The sequence below is a fragment of the Manis pentadactyla genome, chromosome 3 (genome assembly GCF_030020395.1).
Source record: "Manis pentadactyla isolate mManPen7 chromosome 3, mManPen7.hap1, whole genome shotgun sequence".
NCBI lineage: Eukaryota > Metazoa > Chordata > Mammalia > Pholidota > Manidae > Manis > Manis pentadactyla.
In genome coordinates, this window is record NC_080021.1 from 127,477,040 (window position 1) to 127,490,207 (window position 13,168).

At 46.5% G+C, this 13,168-nt stretch overlaps 1 protein-coding gene across 15 annotated transcripts in view; it reads right to left on the reverse strand.

The window, feature by feature from the left end:
• Positions 1-5,620: 5,620 nt before the first annotated feature.
• The window catches only part of WNK2 (WNK lysine deficient protein kinase 2), a 108,935-nt gene continuing 101,387 nt past the window's right edge, over positions 5,621-13,168 (reverse strand). For all 15 annotated transcript variants that reach the window (XM_057498418.1, XM_057498419.1, XM_057498414.1 and 12 more), the window contains 2 exons: positions 8,195-8,306; positions 5,621-5,810 (listed from right to left, as the gene is read on the reverse strand). In XM_057498418.1, the coding sequence (XP_057354401.1) occupies positions 5,785-5,810; positions 8,195-8,306 (138 nt within the window). In that variant the 3' untranslated portion in view covers positions 5,621-5,784. The remainder of the gene's footprint in view (positions 5,811-8,194; positions 8,307-13,168) is intronic.

Consider the following 13,168-nt stretch of genomic DNA (forward strand, 5'->3'; position numbering starts at 1 on the left):
GTGATAAGTGATCCTTTCCACACAGAATTGCCTTTTGCTTTTGTTGAAATCAGGTGTTCATGTATATGTAGGTCTGTTTCTGAATTCCTTACTCTTTTCCCTTGGTTTATTAATCTGTCTTGGTGCCATTAGCCCACAACTGTGATCACTATAGTTCCACAATATGATTTAAAATCAGGTAGTGTTAGTCCTATGGCTTCACTCTTTTTCAAAGTTACTTTGGGTGTTCTAGGTCTTTTGTGTTCCCACATGAATTTTAGAATCAGCTTGTCAATTTCCACAAAACATACCAGCTCAGAGTTAGGCTGGCATTGCACTGAATCTTTGATCAATTTGGAAAACTGACATTTTTAACTTTAAACCATCGAACTCAGCATATTTCCCCATTTATTGGAGTCTCTGCTTTTTCTCAGCTTCATATAGGTGCTATAGGTCTCTCACAGCTTTGGTCAGATTTATCTCTAAGTATTGCATAGTTTTTGGCATTATTATATTAGTGTTAATGTTATACTGATTAATTTTTGAAAGTTGAACTATTCATGAATTCCTGGGACAAATTCTACTTAGTCATATATTGCTGCATTCAATTGGTTAATATTATGTTGAGAATTTTGGTAGGATATTGTTCTGTCAGTTTTGTGGGGGAGGCATGTTCTTTTGTCATAGAATGAGAGCAGAATTATCTAGAAGAGTTGGTGTAGAATTGGCATTTTTTCTATCTTAAATATACGTAAGAGTTCATCAATGACACCATCTGTGCCTGGAGTTTTTTTGTGTGTGTGGGGTTGGGGGGGAGTTTATTAACTACAAATTTATGTCAAAGATATAGGGCTATTCAGGTTATCTGTCTTCTTAAGTAAGCATTGGGGATTTGTGTCTTTCAAGTAATTTGCTTATTTCATCTAAATTGTCAAATTAATTTGCATAAAAATGTCCATAAAAACCTTTATAATCCTTTTAATACTATGGAATAAAGCTTTGTCCCCTCTTATTTGTGATATTGGCAATGGTGTCTTCTTTTCTTGATCAGTCTAGCTAGTGAGTTTTCAGTTCTATTGGCTGTCTCATGTATCAGCTTTTGGTTACTTGATATTCTCGATTTTCCTGTTTTCTATTTTGTTGATTTTCATTACTCAATTTCTTAATGCTTACTTTGGACTTTATTTCTTCTTTTGCTGGTTTGCTAAGGTGGGAGATGAGGCTCTGATGCGATCTTCTTCCCCAGTGTAGGCTGGGTCCTGTCGGTTTCCTCCTGAGTGATGCTCACACAGTATGCCTCCAGTTTTGCCATGTTGTGCTTGCATTTTTATTGTTTATGTTTTTCTAATTTCTCCTCTGATTTCCTCTTCAATACATGGACTATTTAGAAGTGTGTTATCTCACTCCCAGATATTTGGCTGTTTTCCAGAGATCTGTTCTTGAGTTACAACTTAAATCCATTTCAGCCAGAGAACCCCATTTGTATGACTTGAATCTTTTATTGTCACTTGTTTTTATAGCCAGAATGTGGCCTACTTTGGTACATGGACTATGTACACATAAAAAGAATATGTGTTCTGCCATGGGTGGGCCATTTTAGAAATGTCAGCAGGCCATGCCTGTTGAGCATGGTGCTCGTCTTCTGTCCTTAGTGATTATTGGGGTCACTGCAGAAATAGGAGGGATCTCCACCCAAAAATTGGTTCAGATATTGAGACTGATGATGCTCATACACACACACACACAAGTTGAAAAGGTTTGCACTCACACAACGGGGCTTTCGGATCCAAAATGGATTGAGGGAGCAGGGGAGGGAGCCTGGCTTGGGGTTTTGATGGTGATTGGGAGTAGTGTCAGGACGAAGCTTCCACTTACGGCGTGGGTTTCCCACAGGCCAAGGAGCCAAGAGCTTCTTAGCGTGCCCAGGTAAGGACAGAGGGGATGAGGGGTAGGGAGGCTTCTGTAGCAGTCAGTCAATAGTCAGACACCAAAAACGGAATCAGATTCTATTATGGCAGTTTCTGGTCCACTTGTCCTGTCAGTCATTGAAGTACCCATCAAACATCCAAATATCCAACTACAGTTGTGAACTGGCCTGCTTCTCTTTGCTTTCTGGGTGCACTCTGAAGCTCTGTTACTGTGAGTGTTTAGAATTGTATATTCTCCTGATAGGTGGGCCTCTTTCCATTACGTATGCTCGTATGCTCGCCTGTGCCTCACAGTCAGCCTCACTCTGGAATCTGCATTGAGATCGAGAGTCATTCTGGCCCCCTTCCGATGCTCAGAGGGCTCACCTGCCCACCCTGGCTCTGTGTGTCTTCACATGTAAAATTTGACTGTATGCATCACTGGGTCTGTCCTCGCATCCCATCTATTTATTTTACCCAAAGTGGTCAGACCTCCTGAACTATTACAAAATGTGTCTATGGATATGAAGTCTATCACCTGACAATTTGGTTTTTGTCTGTTTCCCTTTCTCTCTTTTTTCTGTCTGTGCACACTTGAGTTCTGAGCCAAGCACTCTGCATCCATGCACTGACCAGCACAACACAGCTAGCCCGGCATGTTCACTCCTGGCCACCACCTGCAGGGCATGATGCTCATGCTTTAGGGTGGGAAGGGGGGCTCAGCGCATCCCCCGTGAGCTCATGTGGGGCCCAGCCAAGAGAGCAAAGGGTAATTCCTTTCAGTTTTCTGCCACAAGTTTGTCTCGACCCTTGCCCATTCCTCCTTCTCTTTCTTTGTATCTATATATTTGGTACTCAATATTTTAGTTTTAAAATATGTGTGTGCAAGTAGACACAAGTATAGATAATTTTTACCTTACAAATGGATGGTGTACCCAAATTATTTAATAAGTCCTGTGATATGGATCAAATGTTTGTGCTTCCCCCAAATTTATATACTGAAGCCCTAATCCCCAGTATCTGGTGATAGGGCCTTTAAGGAGGCAATTAAAGGCAAATGCAGTCGTAGGGGTGGGGCCCTGATCTGATAGGATTAGTGTCCTCATGAGAGGAAGAGAGCAGAGCCCACCCACTCTCCACATACACATGAATGCCATGTGACCACACAGCAAGCTGGTGGCCATGGGAAGGGGCCTCAAAATGAAGCCCATTTACTGGCCCCTTGCTCCTGGACCCCCAGTCTCCAGAGCTCTGAGAACAAATGTGTATTGCTGAGCTGCCTGGTCTGTGGTATTCTGTTACAGAGGCCACAAATGACGTGTGTTTGAGTTTCCCAAAGAAACAACAGAGTGATCAAGGCTGGGCTCCCTGACTAGATACACTCAGTGACATGGAAGTGTGGAGCTAGACTGGCAGGAGCAGGTATGTGGAGCCCTGGGCAGATTTGCTGTTGTTTCCAGGTTTCTCCAGTCACAGAGAGTCAGCCACCTCTTTACTAGGACACACAGGTCAGGGTTGCTGCTGTTCAACCAGAGCAGCTGGGGGGGCTGAGCGCCTGGAATGAGAGCCAGAGGAATGGGCGCATCTGGTGAAGCTGCCCTCCTGCCCCGGGGATACCAGGCAGAAGCTGCTGTGGCGAAGGAACCTGGCACAGGTGTGCCCTTCCCACCCCACCAGCAGCAGGGAGAGCTGCCCAGGCTCCCAAAGGGAGCTTGTCTGCCGTGGCTCATCCTGCAGCAGCTGAGCAAGGTGACCACTGTCCTTGAAGGTGTGGGATTCAAAAGATGCCCTTAAGTTCTGCCTTTGGGAGGTTGAAAACCAAGTGTGATACTCTTGTGCACAAGCGAGTCCCCTGGGGGTCTGGTGAGAGGTTCCCACAGACCCTGCCACAGAACTCAGCAGAGAGGACATTCAAGGAAGCTGGGAGGGCCAGGGGGCAGGGGAACAGCAGCACAGAGGTAAGGGGCCAGTCGTGGACATATCTGCCAGGGAGGCTGGCCACAAAGAGCCTTGGACTCTAAGATGGGGATAGGGGCTTGTCCTGGGGGCTCGAGACAGCCACTGGGCATTTCTGAGTAGGAATGAGGCTGGGTGTGCAGGACGCCTCACCCCAACCTCACGGTGGCTTCACCGTCACCGTCAATGGATACTCCCCCACTGTGCTGATCAGCACACCAGTCCAGATCTGCTCCCAGACAGCATCCCCTTCAAGAAGGACCTGGCAGCACCCCGAGTGGGGGCAGACTCTATTTGGGGTCCTGGGAGGTATGGGGTGCTGACTGGCTCCCACTCTGGAACATGTTGAGGAAATGGTAAGCTTCATCCCAACTCCCCCTTCCCCTGCAAACCTACCCCTAGGAAAGAATCTTGGTGCTGCCTACACAGAAATTTGGAGGAGCCCCTGGCCCTGGGCCCTCGTGACCAGAGGCTGCCAGGACCGCCTGTGTGCACACTGGGCTTTCAGACTTCGGCATCTGTCCTTGTCACGCTCACCGTGGCTCGTGCACTATTTTTACCATCTTACTGCAGGTCACAACTACCTTACCACCAAGTTTTCACCGTTAGCACCTGCACTGTTGCTTAATTGGATGGGGTGAATAAATTTGCTCTCTGAAAAGGTGCATTACCACTGCCAACAGTGTCAGCTGCAGGAGCACAAACAAGACGGAAACACAGGCTGTCCTTGTGCCCAGTGCACGCTTGACTGCCTCCCCCACATCACAGGAGAGTGGGGCCTCGGCCCAGGCACACGAGGGCTCTGTCCCCCAAGGGCTGTGGCACCAAGAGCTGGTGAGCGGGGTGGGCACCCCAAGGAAGTGGGGTAGGGCACACCCTAACTGTGCCTGCATGCCCCCAGGAAGCCCCATTGCTGGTCTTCTGTCAGCCAGGTGGACAGGACTTAATCTTCAGGGCTGGTAGTTTGCTGGGATGAACACAAATGACATCTGGGGACCGCTGGGGCAATGGCAGTCACACGCAGCACTGGGGGCTTCAGCAGCAGCCCTGCCCCACACTCGTCACCAGACGTAATGCCAAATTGCACTCAGAGGTTAAGGAAAACAAAGATGCAATTTCCCACCTGACATGAGCCCTGAGCTCTACCCAACCCCACTGGCCAGGCCATGTGGCACCCCTGGGAGGCCCCAGCAGGTCCTCCTTCTCCCATTCTGCACCATAGCGTGCAGTCTTGCCAGGGCCTGCGGCCTGTCCCACCAAGGCCAGAGGTCTCAGACCCTGGGAGGGCCCCTCTGGGTGGTGCACATCGACTCTGGAAGCCAGGCGGTTTCTGGCTGCTGTGGGAGCCACCTTGTGCCTGGGGCTGGGGTAACAGAGCAGGGGAGCCCAAGGGCTGGCATAATGAATGGCAGAGTCTATGCAGGTTGGGGTCAGCAGCCTAGACAGACACCACCACTTGGCCTCCCGAGACCAAGGCCACAGGGACCCACAGAGAACAGGGCCTGATGCGGCATGATGGGCGACCACCTGAGAACAGCCAGGCACCCACAACCAACAGCTTCGACTGCTTCCATGCAATGGGGGACCTCATGGCCCGGCCACCCTGTCTGGCTGCCGTCCTGCCCAAGGACCTGGGCTTACAGGTGCTGTAAAGCCCTGTATACACACACACAACCATCCCCACAGCAGGAGCCCCTCGCCAGGGCACCCCCACCCCTCACTTGCTCACCACTGTCCCAGGCCACTGGAAAGAAGAATTTGAAACACCAAAGTCCTTTTTCCCCCAAAATATTTTTTATTCTTGCATTACATTTGTTTCCAGTTGTGAATAAAAAATGCTTAGAAAGTGGTTACAAAACAGCATGAACTGGACACGGGGTGCAGCTCTCCCTCTCCTTGCATGAGGACATAGGGCCTGGAGTGGGGTGGCCGCCTGTGGGGTTCAGTCGAACTTCTCACTCTCAGAATCTAGAAAACAAAACCACCACAACTCATTACTGGCCTAGCGTGGCCATACCAGGCCCTGGGCAGCAGATTGGCGCTGCCCAAGCTGCCGCGCCCCTCGGGGGGCCATGCAGGCCCCATGCCCACACTGTGTGGACCCCAACAGCCACTGCCGCCTGGCCCCCTTCAGCACTGAGCAGCTGCCCAGCCAGACAGGGCCTCTCAGCACCTGCACGCCCACGGCACCAGGCTCTGGGCTCTTCCAGGGAAGCAGCCGCCAGAGGGCACTGGCCCCTGCCCAGGGCCAGCGCAGGATGAGCACCAAACTGGCTGGTGACCCCTCCTTCAGGGCAGGAGGCCAATGAGGGCAGGCTGCACAGCACTAGCTGAGCCCACGGGGCCCCTCCCTAAGGCTCTGTGCCTACAGGTCAGCAGAGCCCCTCACGTGACCCTGGCCAAGTGCCCTTCACAGGTCTGTGAGCCCAAAGATGACCCAGGGAAGGAGCTCTGCTGCCCCAGCTCTGTCCCCAGTGAGTCATGCACACTGGCTTTCTGCAGTCAGCCAGTGTGGACAGGGCTCCATTGACCACAAGATGCATGCCCTCCCACCCTCCCCAGGGCAGATGCATGCCTAAACGCAGCTCGATCTCAGAGTGGTTGGAAGCCAGTGAACAGGCTGACCAGGACCAGAGCCAGAGAGCCTGGAGTCCTTGGGTCCCAGACCACACCTGGAGGGCACCATGCGCAGAAGACAGGGTCCTACCTGCCACTCCACAGTCATCCCCCAAGCTGGGTGAGCTCAGTGCCAGCACACCTGGCTCCTGCCCGCCCAAAATTCCACCCCAGGCCTCTCATAGCTGCCCACCGCTAGGCAAGTATCCACAGGGGCGCCGAACTGGGCACCAAGCCCACCCACCTGGCTGCCTGCTCCTGTCCCCACATTCAGCCAGTCCGCTGTTTTCACATGGACAGAGGGTAACAAAAGATCTTGTCCCACACCGTTTTCAAGCAAAGATGTTTATTTTTCTCCTTAACATATACAATTTCTTGGGGATGCTGTGCACTGACTGCCCAGATACAAGGCCAGGACTCCCACCTCACATCCGGGACAGTGGGGCAAGCCTGAGGGGTTGGCTTCCTCCGCCCTCAGGAACCAGGCACATGAGATTCCCAACCAAGGGGTCTGGGGTCATGCCAAAGAGAGCAGAAATTTCTCACTACAGCATCATGTCCCACTGAGACTCTGCAGTCACCTAGAAGATTTAATTCTAAAAGAATTGATGGAATACTATATTTAGACCAAAATGACTTGGCCAGTCCTAGTGAAGCCCCAAGTACAGTACAGCTGTACAACTCCAGGGGCCAGCTGCCTCAGCAGGAAGCGGGCGTCTGAGCCGGGGAGGAGCAGGCCTTCACCTCCCACCGGGCGCTGCGTGGCACCTGGCTGGGGTGCATCTGTCTGAAATCTCCAGGAGAGGAATACCACCACCCAGAGGGGCAGCCTTGGTGCCTGGAGAGCAGCCTGGGCACCAGCGCACAGCAGAGCCCAGGATGGGCAAGGGAGGAAGGCCGCAGGAGGGTGGGTCTCTGCTGTGCTCCCAACCCTCCCACACACCCACCCCCATTCTCACAGCAGCCCCACCTGCGATGGGGCAGGTGGTGTGTTTGGTGACCACTCCCATCCCCTACTCAGCTCACCTAGCATTTTCTGCAGGCTCCACAGAGCCAAACACGGGTGCTGGCTGTTACTACTCTGACTTTTTTTTTTAAGGCATTTACAACAGAAAATTAAATGTCAGACTTTAGCTTCCGATTTGTAAACCACTCATATCTCTGCAACTTAAAATGGGGAATAAAGAACATCAACACCAAAAGGAAGTACACCTTTTACAGTGTGATTTTTTACATCTTCCATCATAGAAAGAAAAGCAGGAATTCAAGGCACTCTGCTTTGCAGATACTACAATACTCTAACCATCAATCCAAAGACAGGAGAGGGTGCAAGGCTGCGGGAACACCACAGGAACCTAAAAGGGAGCAGGTCTGCAGCAATAAAGGAAGCAACGATTGCACGTCACTGGGCACTCACAGCAGGTGAGGCAGGACCAGGAGGCCAAAGCGTGACCCCGCTCCTCCAGGCTGTTCAGTCCAGCACGTTCCATCGGCAAGTGTTAGGACAGAAAGCTACATGATTCGCAGCCTAGGGCTAGGCGAGCTGGCTGCAGGTGGCCGCAAGAACACAGGGAGCGCAGGCGTGCCCACTGAGCCCAAGTCTGGCCCCAGGACAGGGCTCCAGCCATCCACCTGGGCTGCCCAGGGCTCCCAGGACACTGGAGCTTGGAGCAGGCTTCTGTACTGGCCCAGAGGCAGTGCACAGGGCGGGGCTAGGAGGCCAGAGAGGGCAGTACCTGGTAAGGGCCCGAGCAAGGCCGGGGCAGCTCCAGGAATGGCCGAGGTGTGGGGAGGACCAGGCACTGGGACCAGACACGACATCCCCACTGTTGTTCGAGGCACATTCATCTACAACATAGAAAAGGAAAGCACACTGGCTGCAATCAACTGGCCTCCCCCAGTGGCTCCAGGGCCACCATAGTCTCTCCATGCTCAGGAGACTGTGGTCCCAGGGCCTGCCATGGAGTGTCTTCTAACAGCTGACAACAGTGACAGTGTGGGGCAGGGGAGCATCCACCTGCTCTCCTTCACTCCCCAGAGCTGCACTCCAGCCACTTCTAGGGCTACACACCCAGGTGTCCATGGGCCAGGGTGGGCTTTAGAGCAGATCCTGCGGGCCTGGCTCCCAAGGGCAGTAACCTCACACCCCACCCAAAGGCCGGCTACCTGACTGGTCAGGGTCATTACAGAAGGACTGGAGCAGCTGAGAGGTGCAAGGGCGTGTGTCCAAAGCCTGGGTATCTGTGGCAGGGCAGGCCCTGCTCTCCACACCAGAAGAGGGGCACTACAAAGACAGGGGTGTGAATGGTGATGCTTCTGAGAAGAGGACGACCATGATGTGGAAGCCTGCTGAGGCCATGTCAGGACAGGACCACAGACCTCAACCCTAGACACCAATGTCAGCAGACCTAGACCAACAATTACAAAAAGACAGCACATCATGCCAAGGAGTGTTGACCCCAGGAAGGCGAGGCTGCTGTCCCTGGGGAAACAGCTGCCCCTCGGCTCAGTCACACCGGAGGGGGAGAACCAGGTGGTGCTCTCCACAGGGGGAGGACAGTGTCTGGGGAGCCCCACAGTCTTGCATGGGAAGCACAGCATTGAAACAAAGCTCGTATTACTCAAATTAGGTTGTTGGAAGTTTAGGGTGTTACTTATAATCCCCAAGGTAACTCATAATAAAATAACTAAAATACACAGCAAAGAGGAAGGGAATCAGAAGTGTACACTATAAAAAAACAACTAAACTTTTTTAACAGCAATAATGGAGGAATAATAACTTTTAAGACATACAGAAATCAAATAGTTGAATGTCAGAACTTGTTCCCTATCCATAATTACTTTAAATATAAATGGACTACACTCTCCAATTAATAGGCAGAGATTGGCAGCACAGATAATAAAACATGGCTGCTATACATGCTATCCATGAGAGACTCACTTCAGATTCAGAGACACAGAGGTTGAAAGTAAATGGAGGGAAAAAAGAGAGCTGGGGTGGCTATTTTATCGTAAGACAAAATAGATTTTAAGTCAAAAATGTTTACATTAGACAAAAAAGGATTTTATATACCAATAAAAGTTTTGGTCCATCAAGATATAACAATTATAAACATCTATGAACCTAACAACAAAGGCCCACATTGAACACTGCAAACCAAAAACTGACGGGATAGCCAGTTCTATACCAATTCTATACCAATAATTGTAGACTTCAATATTTTGTTTTTATAAAGCAATAGAACAACCAGACAAATAAAAGCGAGAACACCAGAACATCACCTTAAGCCCATTGCCCCTCCCCCTCACTCAGGGACAGAATACACATTCTTCTCAAGTGCACACTGAACAGGCAGCCAGCCCTCTTGAGTAGGCCACATTAGCCCATAAAACAAGTCTTAATAAATCTCAAAAGATTGTCATAATAAAAAGTATCTTTTCAAACACAACAAATGAAATTAGAAATCAATGACAAAAAGAAAACTAGAAAACTGACTCATACACATAGAAATTAAACAACATACTCTTAAACAACCAAAGGATCAAATAAATAATCACAAGGGAAATTAGAAAATACCTGGGGAAAAATGAAAAGGAAAACACATCAAAATCTATCAACTTTTATCAAAGAAAAGAAGAGTTAGAGTGAAACTTGTAGTTGCAAATCCTTATATTAAACAAGATCTTAAATCAACAACCTAACTATACAGCATAATAAACAAAATAGAGAACAGAAAAACAATAAAGAGAAATCAATGAATCCAAAAGTTGTTTCTTTGAAAAGATGACCAAATAGAAAAAGATTTAGTTACCAAACAGATAACTTACACGTAACTGAAGAATTCCTAGAAACACACCAATTACCAAAACTGGCTCAAGAAGAAACAGAAAATCAGAATAACTAGCAATGAGACTGAATTAGTAAGCAAAAACCTCTCAACAAAGAAAAGGCTAGGACCAGATGGCATCCCTGGTGAATTATACCAAACAAATAAGAATTAAAATTGATCTTTTCAAACTCTTCCAAAAAGCTAAAAAGGTGGGAACACTTCCTTAGCCCATTCTATATGGCCAGCACTATCCTGGTACCAAAGCCAGATAAATACAATGCAAGAAAAGAAAATTACAGACTAAAACCTCTGCTGAATACTAATGTAAAAATCCCCAATAAAATATTAGCAAACTGAATTCAGTAGCATATTAAAATCAGTATACACCATGCCAGGTGGGATTTATCCCAGGCATGCAGGGGTGGTTTAACATAGGAAAATCAATATAATGCACCATTAATAAGATGAGAGAAAAAATACATGATCATCTCAACTGCGAAAAGGAATGTGACAAAATCCAACACTCTTTCATAATAAAAGTACTCAACAAACTAGAAACAGAATGTAACTAGCTCAATATGATAGAGGCCATATATGAAAAAAAACAGAGCTAACATCATATCTATGGTAAACTTTTCCTCTAAGATCAGGAGCAAGAAAACAATGCCTGCTTTTGCCACTTCTATTCAATATAATATTAGAAGTTCTGGCCAGAGAAATTAGGCAAGAAAAAAAAAAGAGCATCCAAATTGGAAAGGAAGACAGACATGTTTAGAGATGACATGATCTTATGTACATACCCTAAAGAATACACACACACACATGTGCACACACACACACACTCTTACAGCTAATTCACAAGTTCAGCAAAGTTGCGGGGTACAAAACCAACACACCAAAATCAGTTCATATTCTATTTCTACAAACAATGAAAAATTTGAAAAGGAGATTAAGAAAACAGTTACATTTTACAACATTAAAAAGAATAAAATACTTAGGAATAAATTGAAGGAGTTGAAAGACTTATACATTGAAAACTACAAGAAGTTGCCAAAAGAAAGTAAGAGGTAAATAAGTGGAAAGACACTCTGTGTTCAGGGACTGGAAGACTTAATATTGCTACTGTGTCAATACTACCCAAGGTGATACATATTCAATGCAATCACTATTAAGTCTCAATGGCATTTTTTCAAAACAGGGAAAAACACATCCTAAAATTCAAACAAGTTCTCAAGTGACCCCCAATAACCAAAACAATCTTGAAAACAAAGTTGGAGGAGTCACAATTTCTGATTTCAAAACTCACTGCAGAGCTATAGAAATCACAACAATGTGGCACTGGCACAAGGACAAATGTATAGACCAATGGATCAATAGAGGCCAGAATAGACATTTGTATATATGGTCAATTGATTTTCTACAATGGTGCCAAGACCATTCAGTGAGGAAAAGACAGTCTTTACTCCTTTTTAATCGATACAGTTGATAAACAATTGGTTTCAGGTGTACAACACAGTCATTCAACAACTACCTTACTAAATGCTCACCATAAGTGTAGTTCCATCTGTCACCATACAAATATATTATGACATTATTGACTATATTCCCTATGCTGTGCTTTCATCTCCGTGACTAATTTATAATTGGAGCTTGTATCTCTTTATCCCCTTCACCCATTTCATCCAATCCCCATCTCTATATCAACCACCAGTTTGTTCTCTGTATCTAAGAGTATATGTCTGTTTTGTTTCATTATTTTTTTATACTCCACATACAAATGAAATGATGTTGAATTTGTTTTTCTCTGACTTGCTTCATGTAATACCCTCTAGGTCAATCCATGTTTTGCAAATGGTAAGATTTCACTCTTTTTCAAGGCTGAATAATATTCCACTGCATACATGTACCACATCTTTATCCATACATCTAGCAATAATCATTTGGTTTTCTTCCATATCTTGGCTATTGTAAATAATGCTGCAATAAACAGAGTACATATATCTTCAAATTGGTGATTTTGTTTTCTTTAGGTAAACACCCAGAAGTGGAGTTACCAGATCATATGTATTTCTATTTATAATTTTTTGAGAAACCTCCATACTACTTTCCACGATGGCTGCACCATTTTACATCCCCACCAACTGTACACAAGGGTGCCCTTTTCTCCACATCCTCACCAACACTCATTATTCCTTGTTTTGTTTTATTTTCCTACTAGCCATTCTGACTGGTGTGAGGTGGAATTTCACTGTGGCTTTTGATTTGCATTTTCTTGGTGATTAGTGATTTTGAGCATCTTTTCATGTGTTTGGTGGCCACCTTTATCTTCTTTGGGAAAAAAATCTAGGTAGGTACTTTGCCTATTTTTTAATCAGATTGTTTTCTGGTGCTATGCGAGTACTTTACATATTTTGGGTATTAACCTCTTCATTTGCAAATACATTCTCCCATTCAGTAAAGCTGCCTTTTCATTTGTTGGTTTCCTGCTGAAGCTTTTTTAGTTTGATATTGTTCCACTTATTTTTTACTTTGTTTCCTTTGTTTGGGGAAATATATCCAGAAGAAAATTACTAATGCCAGTGTTTGTTTACTGTCTGTTTCATGGTTTCAGTTCTTATATTTAGAACTTTAATCCATTTTGAGTTTTTGTGTATGGCATGACAGGAATCCAGTTTCATTCTTTTGCATGTGCTGTCCAGTTTTCCCAATACCATATATTGAAGATAAGGTCTCTTCCCTATTCTATATTCTTTCTTCCTATGTAATATAGTAATTGACCATATAAGTGTGGGTTTATTTCTGGGCTCTTTATTCTGTTCTATATAACTATTTCAAGCTAATTTGAAACCAGGAAGCATGTTACCCCCAGATTTGTTCTTT